Source organism: Myotis daubentonii, chromosome 3, assembly GCF_963259705.1.
Source record: "Myotis daubentonii chromosome 3, mMyoDau2.1, whole genome shotgun sequence".
Taxonomy (NCBI): Eukaryota; Metazoa; Chordata; class Mammalia; order Chiroptera; family Vespertilionidae; genus Myotis; species Myotis daubentonii.
The window spans coordinates 188,665,288-188,689,626 of NC_081842.1; the positions used below are offsets into that span (position 1 = coordinate 188,665,288).

General features: G+C 54.5%; 1 protein-coding gene across 4 annotated transcripts in view; it reads left to right on the forward strand.

Moving 5' to 3' along the window:
* The first annotated feature begins 7,088 nt into the window (after positions 1-7,088).
* KCNQ4 (potassium voltage-gated channel subfamily Q member 4) overlaps positions 7,089-24,339 on the forward strand; it is a 29,920-nt gene continuing 12,669 nt past the window's right edge. The window contains exons 1-9 of one of the 4 annotated variants that reach the window (XM_059689733.1): positions 7,091-7,395; positions 11,650-11,740; positions 12,289-12,415; positions 12,672-12,847; positions 13,496-13,621; positions 14,425-14,535; positions 14,690-14,785; positions 18,087-18,175; positions 19,891-20,052. In XM_059689733.1, the coding sequence (XP_059545716.1) occupies positions 7,355-7,395; positions 11,650-11,740; positions 12,289-12,415; positions 12,672-12,847; positions 13,496-13,621; positions 14,425-14,535; positions 14,690-14,785; positions 18,087-18,175; positions 19,891-20,052 (1,019 nt within the window). In that variant the 5' untranslated portion in view covers positions 7,091-7,354. Of the gene's footprint in view, positions 7,396-11,649; positions 11,741-12,288; positions 12,416-12,671; positions 12,848-13,495; positions 13,622-14,424; positions 14,536-14,689; positions 14,786-18,086; positions 18,176-19,890; positions 20,053-20,410; positions 20,456-22,643; positions 22,701-24,339 lie in introns of all 4 variants that reach the window. The other 3 variants (XM_059689734.1, XM_059689736.1, XM_059689735.1) reach the window with 3 other exon arrangements.

Genomic DNA, 24,339 nt, shown 5'->3' on the forward strand with positions numbered 1-24,339 from the left:
CTTTTGCTTTGCTGGCCTCCTTCTTGGGTTTCCCACGCTCCGTTCATTTGAGGGGTCAGCACTGTCTGACCAGCCCTGAGCAGATGGATGGCCCCTGCTCCCCCTTGTTCCCACCCGTGGCTCCTGTTGATGTGTTGCTCAGCCCACGTACCTGATACACCAGGTAGTCTAGCTGGCATGGCAGAGGGAAGCAGTGAGAACAAGTAGGAGGGGCTGGAGCAGGTCCAGGTGAGCAAGGACCAGGCTCTGACTCATTAAACACCTGCTCCAGAAGACACTGCCTTCCACACCATAGTGGGACCGAGACCATCCATACTCAAGGAAAATCGGCATGGGGGCGAGGCTGCCTGCTGCAAGGAGGGGGCAGGCTTCGGGGCATCACGGCCGGAGCGCATGTGGGCTTCATGGAGTGGAGGAGGGCTGATGGTTCTGGAGCATCAGTCTCCGCTCCACTTCTCTGCACCCCCGCCAGCTTTCCTCTGTGGTTCTCGAAAAGGTGACATCATTCGCTGAGCCCGGCTGAGGAGGCACCTTTCTTGGGTCAGTGTCCAGTTCTAGCTGAGCCCGTGGCGGCAGAAGAGGAGCGTGGAGCCACGTGGAACCACATGAAGTTGGCCTTTCCAGGGCTGTGGTGGCTGTCAGGGCTGCTCCAGGGCCGCCCTGGTCCTCGGGCATCCTGGACCTGCCAAGGGGCCTGGCCGAGAGGATGCCGGTGGTGCTGAAATGGAGACTGTGCCCAGGGCTGGGTCAGCCCAGAGGAAGGGCCGCCTGTTTCTAATGGGGCCATCTAGAGGGGTCAACTTTGTATAATTTTTCAGGCGAAAGAGAATGCCTTTATTTTGTTGGTCCTCCAAGAGGGGCATTTTTTTCATAGTTTGTACTATGTGCTGGCAGCTGCTGTCCCTCCAGGGACATCCTCAAAGAATCTGGAACTGAGCTGAGGGACAGTCCTCTCCCCTCCACCCCACAGCGGGAGGGTCATAAGGCTGAAGGGACTTCATCCCTCATTGAGTTGTCCCTCACCTTCATGTTTCAGCCAGGGAAACTGAGGCTCCATGGAGACCTCATCCCTGACCCCGAGCCTCCACGCCAGCCCCTGGCCCAGGGGAGCCACGGCCGTGCAGCAGCCCTGGTGTGGGGCCCTGGGTCACATGCTTTTGCTCCCTTGGCCATATTTAGAATCGCTGGATCAGGGGAAACTTCTGGTCCCAGCCCCTGAGGATTCTTGGAAAGAGCCTTGCTCTGAGGCCTGGCTGACTGCCCCTCCCCTTGGCCCCCCTGCGAGAGAAAGTAAAGCCTGTTCTTCCCAGAGGAGCCCGGGCCCTCCAGGCCCCCTGCACCCCATCAGGAAGTGCTGGGGTCCAACCCCAGCAGGTCCAGGGGTCCCCAAAGGTGTGGACGGAGTCGGCGAAGAAGGAATGACACGGAAACAGCGTTCAGTTGATCAGCAGCCTAGCCAGGATCTCTAGCCAGGATCTCCAGCCAAGTTCTGTGTCCATGTTCTCTTGCTAGGTTCTCTAGCCAGGTTCGGTCGCCAGGTTCTGTAGCCGGGTTCTCCAGCCAGGTTCTGGCTAGGTTCTCCAACCAAGTTCTGTAGCCAGGTCCTGTCCAGGATCTTTTGCCAGGTTCAGTCACCAGGTTCTAGTCAGGTTCTCTTGCCATGTTCTAGCCAGGTTCTGTAGCCAGGTTCTGTCTCTAGGTTCTTCAGCCAGGTTCTCTCGCTAGGTTCTGTCTCTAGGTTCTGTGGCCAGTTTCTGTCCAGGATCTTTTGCCATGTTCTCTCCAGCGAAGTTCTTCTGTCTCTAGGTTCTGTGTAGGTTCTGTGTGTAGGTTCTGTGTGTAGGTTCTGTGTGTAGGTTCTGTGTGTAGGTTCTGTCTTCTAAGTTCTGTCTCCTGTTGTCTTGTTACATCTGTATTTATACCAGTTGATTCCAATCCTATCAATCTCTATTCCAAAGGTTAGGGCGTTTCTTATCTCCATTCCAGGGAGTAAAGATTATGTAGCTTAAGCATGATTGTTCGTAGTTAAAGTGATGAATTACCCGCCTGGCACTTAGTTAAGGGGTTTTATTCCCTCCCTAACTTCAGGGGAAAATCCCTACCTGGGGAAACAACCTTTCTCAGAGAGGTGACCTTGGTTAAAACACATAGTGCCAAAAAGGTGAGCAAACATATTAAGAACAGTATGCCATATATGCCAGGTCCCTTGAAACAGCAAGGATGGATCGGCTCCCGGCAAGGAAGTGCCCCTCGGATCTAGCTGAGGTCCCTTCTGTCGTATCAGCTCTGGTTGGGGGTTAGGAAGCCCTTTCCACCCGAAGGTGGTGAGGGCGTGGCCTCTGCCCTCCAGGGACCTTGGCTGAACGGGACGGATTGGACCCATCTGTCCCCAGGAGGGAAGACAGCACCTTGCCTTTGGGCTCCTGGTCTGGGGGCTGAGGAAGGGGCCACCTACTCCCAAGGCCAGATGAGGGTGCCAGCTGGTGGCCAAGCAGGTGGCAGGCACGGGCAGGGCTGTCTGGGAGGAGGGACACTGGAGAGAGGGGAGGAAGGAAGGAAGCCCAGGAGGAAGGAAGGAGCAAGGTCTGGTTCTGCATTCACTTTAGCCTGATTTTGGGGTGGGGGTCCCCTCATCCTACACAGTCTGCTTCTCCCTCAGGGTCATCAAGGCTTAAAAACAAAAACAAAACCCCAAATCCTCTAACCAAACAAAACCAAAAATGCATGTGAGGAGCACCTATGATATTCTGCCTCTTTCCTCCCTCTTCGCTGTTGGCCCTGTGTTCCCAAGGGACCCCTCTCCAGGGCCTGGTCAGCTCCCCTCCATCCTAGACACAGGCTGACTCGAACCTCTTCAGACCCTCCCACCCGCCCTGCTCTGCACCGCTGACAAGTAGACCTGACCTCTCTTCACAGAGAAAGTCCAGCCCGTGTGAGCTCTCTGAGCATCCCGTCCCCCACCCTCCTCTCCCACCCAGTCCCTCCCCCTTCCCGCCTGCCCCAGGGAAGCTGGCTAGGTCCTTTCTGCTCAGCACTAGCCCTTCGTCCTCTGCTGCCCTGGGCACAACATCCACTGGCATTCCCTCTCTCTCCCACCTCTCAACTTCTCCCTCTCTCCTTCCACCTGCCTCTCTCGTGTTAAAAAAAAAATTAAAAAATTCCCTGTGCTCTGTATCCTTCTCCAGCTTACCGATCTCAGCCACTGCTCTCTGCGTCAAACTTCTTAAAATAGTTATACCTACACTCTGTCTCCACGTCCTCACTGCCCTCTCCCTTTCCCACCCGGCTGGGCCTGCTCCGGGCCTTTCCTCCTCCGAGGCTGCCCTTGCCCAGGTACCCAGCGACCAACTTCAGTGACCATTTTTCAGGCTTATCTCGCTTGACCTCTCAGCAGCATTTGACACTGTCGTCCATTCCCTCCTCTGTGAAACCCTTTCTTCTCTTGGCCTGGCTCCTCTCTCTTCACCTTCCCTCCCATCTTGTTGGCTGTGCCTTCCCAGTCTGGGTGGAGGGTCTCTCCTCCCATCTGGAGTTCCCCTGGGCCCTCCTCTAAATTCGCCACATGCTCTCTGGACTGTCTCAGCGGCTCCCATGGCCTCAGTTACCACCTCCACCCTGATGTCCCCCAAGTCTGCATTTCCGGCTCAGGCCTCTCTCTTCACACCTCCTGAGTGTTTGCCTGGTGTCCCACGGTCCTCTCCATCTCAGCACGTCCACAGTGGAACTCGCCGCCCCCACACCGCTCCTCTACGGGGGTCTCCCATCATAGTTCGCACATGGCGTCTTCACCATCCTGGTGCGCACTCAAATATGAGTCCTTCTCCCAAGTAATCACCAAAAAGTCCTACTTCCTCAAACTTTCTCCAGACCATCCACTTCTCTTTAGTGCTCCCACCATCATCTCTGTATAATCTGAATTATTATAGAGCCTTCTACTTGCCTTTCCTCTAATCCACACTCCGTACTGCCCCCGAGCGGTGGTCCTGAAACACAAGTCAGGCCTTGTCATTCTCTCTCTTAAAACTCTTCAATGGCTCCCCATTGCCTTCTGGATAATGTTCATAATGCCTAAGGGGGCCACTCAAGGCTCCTGGGTCTGGCCCTGTCTGATTTCCCCAGAGACCCTTTATTTGGGGCCATCACCATCCAGAACTGCTGGCTGCTGGCTGCCCTGGGCTTGCACTGCTTTCTCCGCTTGGGGCACCCTCACTCCTGAACTCGTCACCTCCTCCAACAAGTCTTCCCTGATCCCCCCACTTTGTCTCTGCTAAAGCTGCCTTGGGTCCCCCCACCCCCTGGACACACTGTCATCACCTTGTCCATCATGTCACTGCTGTGTGAGACTTGGTTAATTTTTGAGGGGCCTGGATTATTCATTTCTAGCTTCACAATAAACCTGGCTGTGCATAGATAATAATTAAAGTTTCTTGAGTGAATGTGGCTCTGAGAGGCTAAGCCCGTGGTCGGCAAACTGCGGCTCGCGAGCCACATGCGGCGCTTTGGCCCCTTGAATGTGGCTCTTCCTAAGCCTTAGGAGTACCCTAATTAAGTTAATAACAATGTACCTACCTATATAGTTTAAGTTTAAAAAATTTGGCTCTCAAAAGAAATTTCAATCATTGTACTGTTGATATTTGGCTCTGTTGACTAATGAGTTTGCCCACCACTGGACTATGCGATAACCTCTTTTCTGCTGTGTAAACACCCCCCACCACCACCACCACCACACACATCATATCCACAAGTGTCTAGCCTCCAGGCATCTGTTTCTTCAGGGAACATCTCAGAGAATCTGGAACTGAGCTCAGGATTGACCTTCTCCCTCTACCCCATTGCTAGAGAGTCATAAGGCTGACGACCCCCATCGCATGTTGCAGACAGGGAACTGAGGCCCAGAGAGATAGTATGGTTGGTGGTCCTGGTGGACTTCAGTTCAGGTCCCAGCCTGATGACTTTGGACAACCGAATATAACTTTCTTCCTGCTTTTTTCCTTTGAAATAACCTTCCATAACCCCCCTTTTAAAGTGTATAATCCAATGGCTTTAGTATATTCATAGAGTTGTGCAACCATCATAGCACACCATTCTGAGCCCTCAGGTCCTCGTGGGTCTGCCTTGGGTGGTTACAGGACCACTCTCATGGAGTCACGAGGAGTGATGAAGAATATGCATGCAGAAGGCCTGGCACAGCGCCTGGCCAACAGGAACCCTGGGCCAGCAGGAGCAGTTACAGGCTCACAGAGGAATCAGGGGAAAAGCCAATGTTGGCATGATACCCACCTCCCCAGAACGGCTTTCCTCGCTCCCCTGCTCTGTGGCTGCTTCTGGGCAATGATCTGAGCTAGGCTGGGCGTGTTGGGGGAAGAGGGGCGGATAAGACAATGAATACAGTTGTTTAAAAAGCCTTGAGGTAGCTAATAACTGGTCAGCCATAACCACTCCCATTAGCCAAGTCGGTGATTTTCAAAGTGTGGTTCCCAGAGGAGCAACATTAGCATCACCAGGGAACTTTGTAGCAAAGCAGATTCTCAGGCCCCACTTCACACTTACTGAAGCAGGCACTCTAGGAGTGGGGCCCACACCTCAGCCTTTTAACAAGCCCTCCAGGTGATTCTGACGCCTGCTACAGTTTGAGAACAACAGTTCTAAGCAAACCATTCACCTGTTCCTTGCTGCCATCCTGAAGGACTGGGATAGTCACAGAATGGGGGGTTTGGGGGTAGAGAGGAGGGGCTGCGATTAGTCGCACTATCAGCCCCAGCCAGGGAGAGCCAGCCAGGCAGTGCCCACCTGTCCCAGCTCTGCCTCCTGGGCTGGGCAAGGGCTCCACGTTGCCAGACATGATGAGCAGAGAGGCTCCAGAAAGTGGCTGCCAGTCCGGCCTCTCTGCTGGGGCGGTTATAGAGGCCCACGCCAGCCAGCTCCTGTGTGCCATCTACACTTGGATAGATGGAGAAGCTGAGGCCCCAAGCGGGGCCAGAGACAATCCTTACAGACCTTATTTGTTGCATGAATGAAGTCACACTCTGGTTCTGGCAGACACAGTCGCACCCCAGCTCAGGACTCCTTCCCTCGTCTCTCCCGCCCTAAGCTCCAGACACTGATCTCTCTTCTGCTGTCCCAAGAGTGGGCATCTGTGTGAGCACCGCCCCCCAAGAAGGCCAAGGCAGCTTGGAGGTCAACCTGGGCTGGGCTTCTAGCCCCAGCTTGGTCACTAATTCACTGTGTGATCTTGAGCAAGAGGGTCCCTTCCTGGGCCCCATTTCTGCTTCTGGAATATAGGAACAGTTATGCAGGTGCCTGGAACACGGGATGTTCTCTCTCAGGCCAAATGCATCTGCTTGGCTGTACTGAGCATCTAGGTTGAGGAAAATCCTACCCAGTGCATAAAGGCAGAGGGAGGTGAAGTTCAGGGGCTTTTTATTTATTTATTTACTAGAGGCCCAGTGCATAAAATTCGTGCATGGGTAGGGTCCCTAGCTGCTGCTGGCAGGGGGCACCTCCCTTCCCCCACCACCTGCTGCTGCTGGCCCCGCCCCTGGTTGAACTCCCAGTTGAGGGGACAATTTGCATATTAGGCTTTTATTACATAGGATTTTTATTTTATTTATTTTTAATATTTTTATTTATTTCAGAGAGGAAGAGAGAGGGAGAGAGAGATAGGAACATCAATGATAAGAGAGAATCATTGATCGGCTGCCTTCTGCATGCCCCTACTGGGGACTGAGCCCGCAACCCAGGCATGTGCCCCTGCCCCTGACTGGAATCGAACCCAGGACCCTTCAGTCCACAGGCTCTATCCACTGAGCCAAACCAGCCAGCAGGGGCTTTTGAAACAGCATCTATCAAGTGGAACTGGTCAGGATCAGAGGCCTGCCTTCTCTTCCCTTCTCATGAAGATGCTGGGGAGACTGACGGGTCAAAGATGGATGTACTAAAAGCTTTGGGTACCTCTTCAGTGGGTACAAACTGTGGGCTTTGGTGACGTGGTGTCTTGGTGTTTGTTTAATGTGCATTTCTGCTATTCATTTACTCCGTCTTTCAACACTGCTATGAAAAATAAATAAAGCAGGGCAAAGGGAGAGAGAGTACAGATGGATTGCTATTTTGGAGAGGGGGTGGTTGGGGACTCCAAGGAAGTGATGTTTGAACAGAGAGCTGGATGAGTAAGGGAGCAATAAATAGCAGAGAAAGCAGCTAAGTAAGTGCAAAGCCTGGAGGTGGAAATACGTTCGGTGTGTTCCCGGAAGGGCAAGGACGGCAGAATGCTGGAGCCCAGTGATCGAGGGCTGAAAGGAGAGATCAAATTGAAGAGGTGGAGGTGCAGGCCGGATCTCAGAGGGCCTTGCTGGACATGCTGAGGGGCTGGACTTCGCCCTTGAAGTGCCATGGGAGGTCAGTGGAGAGTTTTGAGGAGAATGATGGCTTCTGACTTTGTATCCCAGGAAGATCACTCCGGCTGCTTGGGAGAGAGTGGTGACAATAGGGCCAGCGTGGAGGCAGGGAGACCAGTCAGGGGCCAGGAGATGGTGGCTGGTGGTGAGCCGTGGCCTCTACAGGAATATATTCTGAAGGTAGAGCCCACAAAAGTTTCTAAAGGACAGGATGTGGAGGGTGAGAAAAAGGAGAATCAAGGCTTAACTCAGATCTGCAGCCCAAGCCCCTGGGTGGTGCCTTTACTGAAATGGGGAGACTGGAGAGGAGCAAGATTTGAGGGCAAATTGAGAGTGTGTTTTTGGGCACATTTGGTTTGAGAGGCCATTAGACATCCACAGAGAGACATTGAATAGGCAGTTGGATATGTGAGCTGGACTCTGAGGGGAGACTGCCACCCCCTCACACCTGCTTGATGGCAAAGGCTATTGTGTAAGGTGCTGGGGGCAGGATTCACAGTGGGTTTTCCCCCATTTGTATTTGTAAGGAAATGCGTTTTAAATTTTATATTAGATTGTGATTACCCTTCTTCCTTCCTCCCTTCCTTCCTTCCTTCCTTCCTTCCTTCCTTCCTTCCTTCCTTCCTCTCTCTTCCTTCCTTCCTTCCTCTCTCTCTCCCTTCCTTCCTTTCTCTCTCTCTCTCTCTCTCTCTCTCTCTCTCTCTCTCTCTCTCTCCCTTTCTTTCTTTCTTTCTTTCTTTCTTTCTTTCTTTCTTTCTTTCTTTCTTTCTTTCTTTCTTTCTTCTTTCTTTCTTTCTTTCTTTCTTTCTTTCTTTCTTTCTTTCTTTCTTCCTTCCTTCCTTCCTTCCTTCCTTCCTTCCTTCCTTCCTTCCTTCCTTCCTTCCTTCCTTCCTTCCTTCCTTCCTTCCTTCCTTCCTTCCTTCCTTTCTTTCTTTCTTTCTTTCTTTCCTGTCAGAAAATCCCTGCTAGGCTCTTATTTATAAAATTTTGGCCCTCTGTTGACCTTGGGAAGTCATCTCAGCAGACACATTCCTTCTCAGGGTTCACATCAAATGAATGTTTCTTCTCTGGGTCCACAATTTTAATATTTAACGGCTAGAACACTGTGTCAGTTTTTGAATTGACATTAATTCAAAACTTGATAAAGTTGTTTACATTATAAGTGTAGGGGTACAGATGAGTCACCCCAAGATGTGCTACGCTAGCATGCAGGTTCTTTCGAGCTAAAAACATTAAAAGTCCAGAAGGCTCAGGAAGAACCTTTTGACCTTATTGCCTAAAAGGAATTTAGACAACAGACTTGCTCCAGGAGGGGAACCATCATCATAGATGAACGACTGTATTTTAATATCTAAAATATTAGGTGTAATTGACAGGGAAGAACCTAGCAAGACCCTTTGGTTAAAGTCCTTTTTGTGACGTATTGTTTCAAGATGGCTCAATGTATTAAACAGTAACGCTTTTCGTCTCCCTGTGGATCACTTCTCCCCCTCCCCCCTCGCCCTTAGCACTGAATGACATTTATACCTCATTTTGTTTTATGTGTTTGGAATTTTCATGCTTATATGAATTCCCCATGTGCATGTGTTGGTGGTGAAATGGCACCAGGTGTTAAACTGATGGAGTTAGACTGGACCTCAGTACTTGAGTTCCGGCTAAGAAATAATTCAGAGCCAAGACTCAAACCATAAGAGAAAGTTTATTTAGAAAGTCATAGAGGTAGAAGTGAGTTGTAGAAGAAATGGGCACAGGAGACAAGTTATAGAGGCAAGAGAATACCCATGTTTATTCTAAAAAATATTAGGAAGTGCAGAGAAGCAAAAAGCAAAACAAAAACCAAGTCACTCTTAACTTTTCCACCCAGAGATAACTCCCGCTGACTCTTGGTATCTCCGTATATAAAAGCCAAGTGACCGAATGACGGGATGACCAGAAGGACCAGAACAACTGGTTGCTTTGACACGCACTGCGGCCGTGATTGAGCCCCCGCCCCCCAATCGGGAACAGGGCCGGTCAGCCAACTACCTGCGGCAACCTCTCCCCATGGCCAGCTCTGCCTCTGATTGCCCCCCCCCCCACACCCCAATGCGGCCCCCCCCACTGCCCCATGCCAGCCTGGCCCCAATCGGCCCCAATCGGGGTGGGCCAGCCGGACCCCATCTGCGCACGAATTCATGCACTGGGCCTCTAGTACAGTATATAAAAGACATCTGCGTGTTAAAAATTTTGATCACACTGCCCTTAAGGTTCTATAAGCTACTTTTTAAAATTAACCTATTCTGAAGTGGACATTTATAGATGTGTATTTATTGGCATCGAAAGAAAAATGTTGAGAAAAAAATTCTTTTGGAACACTCAGTAGGCAGCCCCTACTGTTGCTGAGCAATGGGACTGAAGGATTACTGTCCAGCATTGGGGTACAGGCCCATCAAGATTTGGCTGCAGCCCTTCCCAGAGGAGGGGGCTGGATGAGAAGACCTCAGGGAGGACCCTCCGCCCTTGAGCCCTGTGTCAGAGACAGTCTTTCTTCCCAGTGGATGTGGCCACTGCGTTTTCTGTGGTTAATTATTGAACAGGAGGAGCTGGTGCGGGAGAGCACAGTGCCTTATGTCTTCGCTGACTTAGCTCTTGTCTGGAACTGGCCAAGGAGGCCTCCTCCTCCCTCATTCATTCAAAACTCTTTATTGACGTCTGCCACCTACCTCCTCCACCCAGGGGCATGTGCTGGGACGCAGCCCTATACCTGCCCTCCGAGCAGGCCGGGAGCCCCTGTCCAAGGAGGTGTAAGTGGGTCAGGGTGTAGCCATACCCTTTCCATGTTTTTGTCCTGTCAGTCCCTGCTTTGCAGATGAGGAGACTGTCTTGGGAAGGTGGGTGACTTTCCCAGGGCCACACACATGGCAGGACTGGAATTCAAACCCAGGTCCCTCTGATTCCCAGCCCATGCCCCTGTCACCATGAAACATGAACTCAAAGCTATGTTGAAAGTGATTCAGGCCACATACAGGGAGACCAGCATTGGGAGGGGGCATCCAGAGGGCTCCTTGAGCAGGGAGAGTTGTGTGGGGGAAGGGAGCAGTCTCAGCAGGCTACCATGGTGAGGTATTTTAGGCAGAATGCAGCATCAGCAGACCCAGGTGGGGAGACTGGGAACATTTGGGGGAGGCTGTGTGGGTCAATCCACAAGGGATGTGTTTCCAGAGAAGTCCATTCCCTCAGGTGTCTCTTCCAGAGCACATGTCCTGTAACCACTCCCCACTCCCTCACTACCCCCCCGCCCCCCATCCCAAAAAGGAGAGCTTCCAGGAGTCCAGCATTCCCTGTTGCTGCATCTTCCCCGCATCCTGCCTCCGTCACGCACTCACATCCTCCGGGGCCACCAGCTTCCGTCCTCATGTCCTTTCCCTTCTGCCCATCCACCGAAACGTTAAGAACCTGGTTCTAACCTCACCCTGGACACACTGAGCGACCTTTAGCGATGCCATTTGTTCCCTGAGCCTCCATTCCCTTATGTGTGAAATTGGGGCTGAGGGAGTGGTGGGAGAGGTGGGTTCTAAAGTCCCTTCCTTGTCTAAACATCTGGTTCTGGGCCACTCAGTCGCTTCCTGCTTCCTTCAGGGGAGTTCCAGGCCTCCCCCTTATGGCTCCTTGATGCCTGATTCCCTTCTTCACACCCTCTCCCCCTCTGCACTCTGTATTCTTCTCTCTCTACCTGTTCTCCCTAGTTCCCTTTCCTTCCATAGCTATCAGATGATTTAATTTCTTAAGTGCCCACAAAGGTAAGACAATTGACCCCATTCTGCAGATGAAGCCATGCTTCTGCCACCTCAGGTGTCATAGGGAATGGGGGTCCCTTCCCTCCTTCAGCTGCTGACCTGCCCTTTCCCCTCCCTCAATCTCTGGAGCACTTCTCTCAAGACAACCTCAGTGCCAGGGGCTGAGGTTGTGAATGGCTGAGCCTGGAGGTGTTCCTGACTGTGGGACCCTGGGCCAGTCCAGATCAACCTGCCTCTCGAAGCTACATCAAGGGGCCTGTGACTCAGTAGCCTGGAGCCTGGGGGCTGCTCCCTTTGGTGTTCAGCACAAGCCACGATTCCAGGGAACTCTGATTCCGAACCTTCCATCTGCTCTGCAGATACCTCTTCTCAAACAATGCTTCCCTCCTCCTCTGACTCCACAGCCCCCTGCTGAGTGAGGCTCCTTGGCTGTCCTGCCCACCCAGCAGTCTAACCCTTCCTTCATGCCGCTATTGCAGATTTTTGCTGGTGTTCACCTGCCTGGTGTTGTCCGTGCTGTCCACTATCCAGGAGCACCAGGAACTTGCCAATGAGTGTCTCCTCATCTTGGTGAGTGCTGGAGTCCCTGTCTGAGGGAGGCCTTTCTATACCATGGCTCAGAGCGTGGCTTCCTGTGCTGTGTTCCCTGAGCTGGTGGCTGCCCATCTCTGGGTTTCATCTCCTGCTTTATAGCAGGTGTTGGGGACCTCCTGCCTCTATGCCAGGGCTTATGATGGGCCGAGAGGAGGTGAGTAGGTCCCACTCCTTCTCAGGACCCAAACTGCTAACGCCACCCGCAAACAGAAACTTCTCGGAGGGGACAGCTGACAGACAGCCACCCTTTATGCCACTGAGTCTGCTTTAGAGTCCGGGGTGACTAGGACTGGGAGGGTGGGGTGAGGAGAGAAACCCCGACAGCTCACGGGGACAGACAGGACAGACTTGGATTTTCAGTCTCTTTGGAAGGGGCCACCTGCCTTCGAGAATCCCCCTCGGTTCACCCAGGTGTAAGCACCTCCAGGAGAAGTGGGCTGAGGAGACCCTAGTACCTCTACCCCAGGGACTCCAGGCTGCGTCAGGGCTGGAGACTGGGGAGAGCTCAGGCCCTGGCCCCACAGGAATTTGTGATGATCGTGGTGTTTGGCCTGGAGTACATCATCCGTGTCTGGTCCGCCGGATGCTGCTGCCGCTACCGAGGATGGCAGGGCCGCTTCCGCTTTGCCAGAAAACCCTTCTGTGTCATAGGTAATAAGGCCTGACCCCCTCTACCCTTTACCTGACCCGTGACCCCCAAGTCCCAGGGTTGACACCCTGACCCCATATCTGACCCGGACCCTGGCTGCTCGCACAGACTCAAGGGGCCCTCTCCCCCCACCTCCTTTACCCCCGCCCGCCCCCACCATGGCCCCACTGTCTCAGGAATCCCCAACCTCGGGTTTCTGACGCGGGGTGGGCTGGGTTGTTGGCGGCGGCCGTGACCGCACCATCCCCGCCCCTGCAGACTTCATCGTGTTCGTGGCCTCGGTGGCCGTCATCGCCGCGGGCACGCAGGGCAACATCTTCGCCACGTCTGCGCTGCGCAGCATGCGCTTCCTGCAGATCCTGCGCATGGTGCGCATGGACCGCCGCGGCGGCACCTGGAAGCTGCTGGGCTCCGTGGTCATGGCGCACAGCAAGGTGAGGGCGCGGGGCGCCGCGCGGCGGGGGCGCGGCCGGTCCGGCGGAGCCCGGGAGCCGGGCGTGGCGGGGTGGGGACCTGGAGGTCCGGCCCCACCGCCAATGGGCGGGACAAGGTGGGGACGTGGCTGGGCCAGGGATGCGTCGAGGAGGCTGGACCCGGCTGGGAGGCGGGGCTGAGGGGAAGGGCTTGAGGGTCTCATTTAGAGACTTCTGGTTGCCACGTCTACGTGCACAGCAAAGTGGGGAGCCGGGACGAGTCTGAGAGTGGGATGGGGACGAGGCTAGATGTGGGGCCAGATCGAAACCTAAAGTGGGGTTTGGGGGCGGGGCAAGATGGGCCTAGGGGCGGAGGTCTGAGCGTGGAACCTGGAAGGTCAAGGGCGGGGGCGGGGCGTGCCTTGCGGTTTTAAGGCCTGGCCATTGCGGGAAGGAGGGGCCGGGTGTCCCTGATGGGAGGAGTAGAGACAGGCGCCTGGGAACTACAAAGGGTGGGGTACTTTTTAATCCCCTTCCCAACACCTCTCATGGGCCATTCTGGGGGCCTCCACCCCCCTCACCTCTCCCAGGTGGGCTCAGCGTCCCCCACTTCCTCACGCCTTCCCGCCTCGGTCCCACCTGTGGTCTCACCCGTTGCTGCCCCCGCAGGAGCTGATCACCGCCTGGTACATCGGGTTCCTGGTGCTCATCTTCGCCTCCTTCCTGGTCTATCTGGCCGAGAAGGACGCCAACTCCGACTTCTCCTCCTACGCTGACTCGCTTTGGTGGGGAACGGTACGCGAGGGTCTCCTTTCCCCTTAGGACCACCTCTGACCCTTGTGGCCTCCGATTCAGCCTCCGATTCAGGGTTGGGCAGGCCTGTCCCTGTTCTCTCTGCTACGGCTGGGGCCCCTATGACCAGTCTGTATGCTAGCTCCCCAATTTGCCCCATGGACCTGCTTGTGCCCCCATCTAATCCCACATGCCAAGCCCTATGGCCTGTATCCCAGCATGGGGCTGGGGGGTGGGGAGGGGCGGGATTTGTCTGTGCCCCTACCACAGTGGTCGGCAAACCACGGCTCTTTGGCCCCTTGAGTGTGGCTCTTCCACAAAATACCACGTGCGGGTGCGCACCTACAGTGCGATTGAAACTTCATGGCCCATGCGCAGAAGTCGGTTTTTGGAAAGGGGATAGATGAAACAGTATACAAGACGAGTGTGGATGGGAGAGTTGGAAGGGGTCGACCTCAGTGAACGTACCTCAATCAGATTGAGGACGTTTTTTAGCAAAGGCCAGTTTAGGAGTACCCTAATTAAGTTCATAACAATGTACCTACCTATATAGTTTAAGTTTAAAAAATTTGGCTCTCAAAAGAAATTTCAATGGTTGTACTGTTGATATTTGGCTCTGTTGACTAATGAGTTTGCCGACCACTGCCCTAGCCAATCCCCATGACAAGTCCTTGTGACCGGCCCCCGGTGGGCAACCATGGGGGGCCCTTCCCTCACGATCAGGCCTTCATCTCTGTGCGCCCCCAACAAGTTCATGTGGGTGGCCACTGTGACCAGCCCTGTGGGTAACCTATTTGTGTTCCCAGATTACCCTGACAACCATCGGCTATGGTGACAAGACGCCGCACACGTGGCTGGGCAGGGTCCTGGCTGCCGGCTTCGCCTTACTAGGCATCTCCTTCTTTGCCTTGCCTGCCGTGAGTCCCTCTCTGCCTAGGATTGCCCGGCCAGGGGAAGGGGTCCTGGGGGCAGAGCCTGCTAAGTGCCTGTCCCACATGGAGCGCATCTCAGATGGGCAGAGACTGCCTTTTATGCCCGACCACATTCCCCCAACCATGCCTGTTCCCCCAGGGCATCCTCGGCTCTGGCTTCGCCCTGAAGGTGCAGGAGCAGCACCGGCAGAAGCACTTTGAGAAGCGGAGGATGCCAGCAGCCAACCTCATTCAGGTACCGGATGCCTGGGAAGCCCCTGAACTGAATTGGCGTGGCAACACTGTATGCTGACTCTGTGTCCCAGCTTCACAACTGTGACTCCACTTTGAAGCTCGGAGAGGAAATGTGACTTTTCTGGGTCATATGCCAAGTCAGGAACGGAGCTGGGATGCTGACTCAGATTGTCGAAAATGTCCCTCTGTACCAAGTGCCCAGTTTAGGATCAGTCAGAGCTGCCCCACTGGCCGACTCCGGTCCCAGTGCGACATGGCCTGAAGTGGAAGACAGCTGGCCGAGGGGCCCTAGGGCAGCGGTTCTCAACCTGTGGGTCGTGACCCCTCTGGCGGTCGAACAACCCTTTCACAGGGGTCGCCTAAGACCATCCTGCGTATCAGATATTTACATTACGGTTCATAACAGTAGCAACATTACAGTTATGAAGTAGCAACGAAAATAATTTTATGGTTGGGTCACAACATGAGGAACTGTATTTAAAGGGCCAGAAGGTTGAGAACCACTGCCCTAGGTGCTTGGTAGAGACACCCATCCGCTGTGCAGCCAGCAGTGCGCTTGTTCCACTCCAAACACCTTAACGCATTAATTCATTCCACAAGCACTCACACGAATGAATGTTGTAACTGCAAACTGAGATCGATGTCTTGAAAGAAAGAAATAGTTCTCTGAAGAGCTTTTAACAGGGGACCTTCAAGGGGGGTTCAGGGAAGACTACCCTGGGAAAATGATACTTGAGCTGAGAGCTGGATGATGGGTAGGTGTTAAGTGGTGAAGAGGTGAAGTGGGGAGACTCAGGGTAAGAGAACAGCATGTGCAAAGGTCCTGGTGTGTTTGACGAACTTGAAGAAAGCGAGCAGGGCCAGAACAGGAAGCTGAAGGAAGAGTGGATAGTGGGTAGGTGGGCCAGGCCCAGACGCGGGGCCACAGGGAGGAGTGTCACTTTTTCCTAAGAGCAATGTGGACAGGTCTGAAGGAGGGGAGTGGGTGACATGATCAGATTTGTGTTTTGAAAAGTGGTGAATGGATTGGACGGTGACTCAGGTAAGTGTGGGAGACCGGAAGAGAGACTCTGGCAACAGTCTGGGCGAGGCAGGTTGCTGGGTGATGTGAAATGGAAAGAAATGGGCAGATTCTGCACACTGAGGAGGTGAAATAAGTGACATCAGGAGTGAGGGTGAGGGAGAAGGCAGGATGACTTCCAGGTGGGGCGACACCTCCAGGTTTGCTCAACTGGATGGTTGATGGCCCTGCTCTCTGGAGTGGGCCCAGATGTGGAGCCGGAAGAATGTGAGTTTGCCTGGAGCATGTGGAGTCTGAGGGTCTTCTGAGCCCCTGGGTGGCGATGTTGAGCAGGCAGCTGGATGCCAGATGTGCCTCTGAGAGGAGAGAAATGGGTGGGGCAGAAACGGACAGCTGTTGCATGTTGCATGTAGACGTAACAAAGCCCTGGCCCTGGATGAGCTCACCTCGTGGGTAAAGAGGGAGCAGAGAAGATGGGCCAGACCTGGGCTTTTTGGAGCCTCAACATTTCGTGGCTGGGCAGACAAGTTGAGCCAGCCAAGGAGATAGAAGCAGCAGCCAGAAGAGTGGGGTGAAAACTAGCAGTGTGTGGCCTCAGTTTCCCCACTGTGCTGAAGCATTCTGATGGGGCACAAGGGCTCAGATTTGGGTGACTCTGTGACTCAGCCTTGGCTTCTCCCTGGTCAAGTGTGTGTGCAAGAGACACCCCTGCGGGAGACAGTTCAGGGAATGTAGGCACAGCCACATCGGCGTGCTGTCCAGCATGCCACCCTCTGACCCCCAACCCAAGTCTGACTCAACCCCTCCTTATCTCTCCTCCCCAGGGTGGAATTCCGCTCCCCATCCCCACTATCTCCAGCCACCAGCCTAGCCTTTCCTTTTCAGTGTCCCCTGGGGCACAATGGCCACTGTCCCCTGGGAGCTGGCCTTTGGAGGGGCATTGTAGGGGCAGGCAGCTGGCACTTCCATGCCGAGAGACAGCTGGTATTGTGGTGCCCATAATTAATGAGACAGTCTGGCAGCTGCTCCCCAGCCTACGCCAGGGGCCTAGGCAAGCAGGAAGTAAAAATATTCCTGTCCTGGGAGGGTGCCCGGCTAGTGAGTTCATCAGTGGGCAGTCCCTTAAGGACAACAGGCACCCAAAAAGGGGGGGCACCCAGGGCCAGTTCTACTTCACCCTGTCTAACAGCTTCCATGCCTCCCTGCCCTCGCTGATCGCCCCACTCACAGTCCCTCCCTGGCTCTTCTCCTTACCTGGAGGGAAGGAAACAGACTTTCCTCTTGTCTGACCCTCATTCCTCCTGCTGCGAGGAAACCCTGCAAGTCCATGAATGCTGAGGGCGGTGATGCTGTCTTCCCCTCCTCAACCCTTGGGCAGTGACAGGCAGCTGGGAAAGAGGGGGTGGGGTTGTTGTTAGTGACAATGATTCACTCAGTCAGCATTCATTCCTTGAACATTTGCAGAATACTCACCATGTGCCAGAGGATGCAGTGGTGATCAAAACACAGCTTACAGTCTAGCAGCGGTTCTCAACCTGTGGGTCGCGACCCCTTTGGCGGTCGAACGACCCTTTCACAGGGGTCGCCTAAGACCATCCTGCATATCAGATATTTACATTACGATTCATAACAGTAGCAACATTACAGTTATGAAGTCGCAATGAAAATAATTTTATGGTTGGGTCACCACATGAGGAACTGTATTTTAAGGGCCAGAAGGTTGAGAACCATTGGAGGAGGAAAGACATTAATCAAATACACACTGAATAGATAGCTATCAGTGATATAGTAAGGGAGATAACAGGAGGGTTTAACAGGGGAACTTGGCATTAACTGCCAACTATATGCCAGGTACTTCACTTGGCATATCACATACACTCACCTATTTAATCCTCTCAACACCCAGCTAGGTAAGTAGTATTACACCCATTTTACAGACAAGGTAACTGAGGCTCTGCAGCTTACTTAACTTGCCCATAAGGGGCACAGCTAGGATTGAAAACCCATCTACCTGATGACAGAACCCCAGCTCTTAGCTGCTGTACTCCAAGGCCCCTGGCTTTGAGGCTGATCTGCTCGTCACCTTGGGAAAGTCATTTCCCTCTAGGCCACCATTTCTTTGTCTGGCCCTGCTGGTGGCTATGGCATTGAAACTGGCTTATGGTTCTGCGTACCCTTCAGCTGGCCCAGGCCTGGGTTGTCTCAGGGGCAGAGGGCTGGTGGGGGGCTGAGAGGCGGCACTGATGCCTTGTCTCCCGTTTCCCTTCCCTCATACCACCAGGCTGCATGGCGCCTATACTCCACCGACAGGAACCGGGCTTACCTGACGGCCACCTGGTACTACTATGACAGTATCCTCCCATCCTTCAGGTAGGCCCTGGTGCAGGGGGGAGGCGGGATAGGGGCTGCCAGTAACGCCCCGTGAGGACAAATGGCTGGGCTTCAGCCCTGGAGGGTGGGAACGGGATGATGGCTCCCAAGGGAGCATCTGGGGCTGGCTCTGCAGATCCTGCCTACCTCAGAGCCTGGAGGGTCTTCTCTCCCTCTCTCTGTGCCCTGGGAAGACTGTGGACACTGAGCACAGGGCGTGGGGTAGAGCCCTGCCTGCCCCTCTGGATGAACCCCGAGCCCTGGAGTGCTGGCAGTCTGCATGCTTCCCCAGAGTCAATGCCACCCAGGGTAGTGGCACAGCCAGCTCATCTCCCCTCCATCTGAGTTGGGGGCGCTGTTAGCCTTGCCAGCTTGGCGTATTGCAATGGATCAAGAAAGTATGGGTGGGCCTGAATGGGCATGCCGGAGTTGGGTGCAAGGTCCCACATAGTACCTCTGTGTGTGAACATGTACCTACTTTTACTGTACTAGGCAGCAGCTTTAGGGCCCAGAAGTGAGTTTGCCCACTGACCCAGGTCGGGGTAAGATTGCACAGGGTGGCTCCATGCAGGTTTGCATCATCAAGGTTTGTGTGGCCAGGTGCCTGGCCAAGCCCTTAGGTAGGAATGAAGACCATGGAGCACAGCTTGGTCCCGCGGGCAGGCGGGCATCAAGCGGCATCAAGGCAGGCCAGGCTGCTGTGCTCAGCGCTTCTGCTGGCGCCTTTTTTTTTTTTTTTTGGCCTCATTAGTTCTCCAAGAGCAGCTGTTGCATGATCCCACTCATCCCTACACTTGGCCGCCTCCCTCCCTACTCCCTCCCAGCGCCAGGGGGTTCCCAGGGGAGGAGCAGGAGGAAAGGGGCTAGGAAGGGGAGCTCCCAGAATCACACTGGTTTCCCCATCTCTCCACCTAGCAGCTGGTGGAGACCAGGAGGGTAGTTAGTTTAGGAGAAGCTGCCCTTTCCAGGAGGAGCCCTAAGGACTCAAGGCCGGCCTTGGGGAATGGCGCAGGGGCTGGTTTGTTAGAAATATGATGTGCGTGGAGGAAGGGGGAGGATTTGGGGTTGGGGTGGTCTTGGGTCCTCTGGTAAGAGGGACAGAGCTTGGTTTGGAGATTCTGGGTTGACTAGGTCTCCTGCTCCTTGGACCTCAGTTTCCTCATCTATACAGCAGAAAGGGGAGCTGTCTTCCTTGGGTTATGGAAACAGGAAATGCCTGGAGAATTATGAAGAAGCTGAGCCCCAGATCTGGTCTCCAATAACCCAGAGCTTCAGGGGAAGGAGCTGGCTAGCCACCCGATCACGTCTCCCTCTTCAGCCTCAGTTTCCCCCCTAAAATTCAGAGTCAACTCTGGAGGCTGAGGATGTCAGGGCTGCCGCTGGCCGCCGGGTAGGCACAGCTCCAGATCCCTGTGCACAGCTTGGTGAGCAGAGTGAGCTGCGTTTGAGCTCCCACTTGCCCCCCGTGAGGGTGCTCTGGAGTGTGCCCAGCCTGCACAGCCATACTTGGCATCCCTGAGGACTTCCCAGGAACTGAGTGTAGAAAGAGAGGGAGGGAGGCTAGTCTGTACGCTGCCTGCTCCGGCCAGCGTGTGTGCTGAGTCCCTGGAGAGGGGCAGGGCCCGGCTGGATGTGAGCTCAGGAGCTCAGTGCCCACTGAGTGGGGGGGGTGGTGCCAGGACCCTGCCTGCCGCTGATGGCACCCTCTCCTGCAGAGAGCTGGCCCTCTTGTTTGAGCACGTGCAACGGGCCCGCAATGGGGGCCTACGGCCCCTGGAGGTGCGGCGGGCGCCAGTACCCGACGGAGCGCCCTCCCGTTACCCGCCCGTTGCCACCTGCCACCGGCCGGGCAGCACCTCCTTCTGCCCTGGGGAAAGGTAGGGGCCCTCTGGGGCCACCGCCTCCTCTTGCTCCTTCTCCTCTTCCATTCTCTGTCTCATCCTCTCTCAGGCTTGTGTCCAGCCACTACATGGCTGTCTGGGCCTGTTCTGGGGACTCCCAGGCCTTGTCATGAGGCCTGGGCAGTTGTCGAGCAGCCTGACAGATACAGACTGAGAGCCTCTCTGGAGGGGTCAGGCTGGACTCACCTTTTTTGTCACCTGGGAGAGTGGGGGATCTGTCCCCACCATCCTTTCCTATCACCTCCTCCATTCATTCCGTTGTCCTCTTTCTTTCTCTGTTTCCACGCCACCCCCCCTCACTCTTCCATCCCTGCACCCCATCCCTCCTGGGAAGCTGGAGAGAGGAGGAGGCTGCTGGCCACAGGTGCTTACGGCTCAGGTAATCGTGGGCACCATCCTGGGGTGTGAGGGCAGGGACCCCTCCCCCAGCATGTTCCTCTAGAAAGGGTTTGACACAGAACTTGCCTCTCGGGAGCAAGACGCCAGCTGGAAAGAGAGCTCTGTGACTAAGAACCGCTGTAGGACCTACGTAAACTCAACCAGTGACTAATGCTCTTGTCTTGTGTAACCCTTGTCCACAGCTTTGCTAATCCCAGAGGATCCTCCTGGGATTCTCCCACAATGCCTTTCTTCTTTTCTGAGGGACAGTTTGCTGCTCCCAGCAGTCTTCTACCCCTTGACCTGACTTGCCTGGAGCTTTCGCATCTAGAAAGAACACAGAAATAATGTTTGCCCCCCGCCACCGCCCCCCCCCACACACACACATAAATGTTCCTAATAGTGGATTTTCAAGCCTATTTGGATAAGGGAAGCCCCTAACTCACAGTATGGGAAAGTGGCTGCTCCCGTGGAAGTAGAGCTTTGAGGTTAAGGATTCATCCCCCCTCATTTCTCCCCTGTCCTCTGCCCATCTCTTCGTTTTGTCTCATCTTCACACGTCATCCCTGCATCAGCCAGCCGGGCATCTGGGCCTTGAGCCTCAGGTGTGATGCTGAGCCTGCGGCCCAGAGGGGAGGGGAGAAGAGGGGACCCACTCCGTGGTCAGGAGGAGGAAGTGCGGTGCAAGCTCACCCATGCCACCTGATGCTGTGTGTCCTTGAGAAAGCCATCAAGTCACTCTGAGCCTCTGGGTCCTGGGCAGAAAATCAGTGATGTTTTAGCTGATAAGGAGCTCTTGGTTCTCTTGGTTTCTGGGCAGAAAAGCTTGGGGAGCTGGGAGGAGGGGGTTTTGGTGCAGGGGACTCTAGGCGCAGCATTTCTTCCCTGTTCTGAGTAAGGACACCTGGGGGGTGGAGGCCCTTATCAGAGAGGCAGAGCCAACACTCCAAGTCTGGGGCTGGAGGGAGGGGCCAGGCCAGGCTGGCAGCTCCCTGGAAGAGCATCGCATTCAGTTTCTCTGTCATGGCCTAAAGGCCCGAACCAGCCCCGGCCTCCAGGCAGAAACTCAAAAGTTTTGGGCATTGGTGCAACCCTGCTCATCTGAGCCAGAGAGCTTCCAGTTCACTCTGGCCTCACCTTATCTAAATAGGAAGGTTCTGGGGATGGAGATTAGCTTGTGACCAGCACCTGTGCCACCCTTCACAGCTGCTCTGGGTCTCTAGGCCCCGAAGGCCTAGGAACAGATGATTAGTAAGTGCTTGGCTGTCACTAACTCCAAGCCTTACGTATGTCTGCCCTGGAGTGTCTGCTTGGCTGGGACTCGTGGTGCTGGTGGTGGGGTGTTCCTTCAACTAAGCGACTCCACTGAGCTGAGCTGTGACTTCTAGGCAGTCAGGCACCAGCCTCAGGCTAAATGGCCATTTCCTTAATCTTGGCTGTCTGGGACCCATGACGGGGAGGGGGGATGCCGCAGATGGGACCACACACACAGACACACCTGAATGTTCACACCCTCCGTGGTGCTTGTGGATGGACTAGGCCCGTGGTTGGCAAACCGCGGCTCGCGAGCCACATGCGGCTCTTTGGCCCCTTGAGTGTGGCTCTTCCTAAGCCTTAGGAGTACCCTAATTAAGTTAATAACAATGTACCTACCTATATAGTGTAAGTTTAAAAAATTTGGCTCTCAAAAGAAATTTCAATCATTGTACTGTTGATATTTGGCTCTGTTGACTAATGAGTTTGCCGACCACAGGACTAGGTCAAGCACACTCCCAGGACTACAGGAGCGGGACTTCCTGGGGCACCCATTGTTAGGGCCAGAGCCTCCTCTCTTTGGGGTTGTGTGATGAGGTGCTAAAGCAGTGTTTCTCAAAGCCTGGTCCGCTGACCTCTTGCATCAGCATCCGGTGGGGTATCTGTTGAAAATGCAGACAGTTGGATCTCTGCCCAGGTCCCCAGGAGGAGAACCTCTGGAGAACAGACACCGATTCTGCATATTTAACCTGCTCCCCAGGAGATCCTCATGCAGAGCTTGAGAACGTCTAGGAATGTGGGCCAAAGGACGTCTGGGTGGGGGGCCTTCTCCCACCGGCAACAGGAGGCTGGCCCCATCCTGGCAGCTCCCCATGCTCTGCCCACCTGTCTCCGTCCCACTAACCTCTGTTTGTGTCTTGTTCTCAACTTTCCAGCCAGATGTTTAGTAATAAACGGAGTTTCTTTCGGATCCACGCCAGCTGGAGACCGAGGTACCCCTTACCTGCTCCTCCTGTCCCTACTCCTCCTTGCCCCACCCAGTTTGGGGGCTGAAGAGGGGGACAGGATGGGCCAAGAACAAGGTGCATGTGCCTGCCGCCTGCCATCTGTCTTGGGGCCCCGATGAGCCCCTCGCCTTCCTGGGGATGCCTCTGCCAAGTCTGGGGCATGGGCCTGGTGCCCAGTCTGCCAGGACGGACACTTACAGGAGGCTTGGGATGAGTTCTGGCTCTGCTGCTGATCCCTTGTGTGATCTTGGCCAAATTGCTTTTCTTCTCTGGACCTCGGTTTCCCATCTGTGAAATGGGCAGATTGAACTAGAGGCTCTATGAGGGTCCCTCCCACTCTGACTTTTGCTGGGCCTTGGGTTTAGCTTCCCCACTGCCCACCTAGGGACCTAGCAGATGCCTGAAGGAGTGGGATTGGTACCTCCCTTGCTAACTCCAGAGCCCAGCTCTTTTAGCCACATCATCACCACATTCCTTGGTAGCTGCCCCATGCCAGGCCTGCACTAGGGACACTGTGATGAAGAAAACATGGTGCCTGGAAAGTTGCAGAGTAATCGCTATTCGGTGTGATAAGTGTAGCAGAGGAGGAAGCAGGGGGCTTGGGTCAGGCACTTCACCCCCAGGAGGTCCAAAACACAGTGGGTGTGAGGGAGGGCATCATAGGCCAAGGAGGTGAGGAGGTGAGAGAGAGCACAGCCATGGCAAAGGACCAGGCAGCCCAGCGTGGCCAGATCTGAGAGCAGGAGGTCAGGAACTGAGGTTGGGGGCAGAGCGGGGTCACGAAGAATCCAAAAGCCCAGTGTGGGCCTCATCCTCTTGGCACTGCCTGGCAGCTTGGGCTCATGGAGTCCTGGGTTTCTCAAGAGTGCCTCTGGAGCTTTGTGGACTGGGGGCCCATGAGTAGGAGGTGAGTGCCAGGGCTAGAGGCAGTGTTTCTTAGAAACGTGGGTTCTGGGTCTAAACCTGGCTGCCACTCACTCACTCGGGGACCTTGGACATAAGCCCCCTGTGCCTCAGTTTCCTCAGGTGTAAAATGTGGGTGATAATAGGATCTGCTTCCTGACTCGTAGGAAGTGCTGTATGGATGTTGGCCTCATTTGCTTTGGCTTGTTGAGCAGTCAAGACTTTACTTATTTTAAAAAGGAGTTTGGAGACCATGGCTGTAGGAAGTGGGTACACACTGAAGGGTTAAGCTGAGAGTCTCCAGGTCTGCCCCTTTTCAAGATGACTTTGGCCGTGTGGGCATGAGAGTCAGGAAGGGCAAGGCCGGGGCAGATGGGCCAGTGGTGAGCCTGTTTCCACAGTCCTGAAAAGAGGTGCTGTTTGCAGCACCAGAAAGAGCAGGCTGCCTCTCTTTCCCCATGACCTTGGCCTTGGGCAGGCAAATGGTGAGCCCTTAAAGAAATCCCTTGTGGAAGTAAGTACAGGGGTTGGGCCTAGGTCAGTCAGAGGGCAGCCTGTGCTCAGAGCTTGCCCCCTCCCTCCCCCAATAGGACAGCCCTAGTCAAGCCCACCCCGTCAATCTCCCAGGCACCAACAGATCACTTAGATCAGAGTTTCTTGATTTTGGCAACATTGGCATTTTGGGTCTAATACTTCTTTGTTATCGGGAGCTGCCACATGC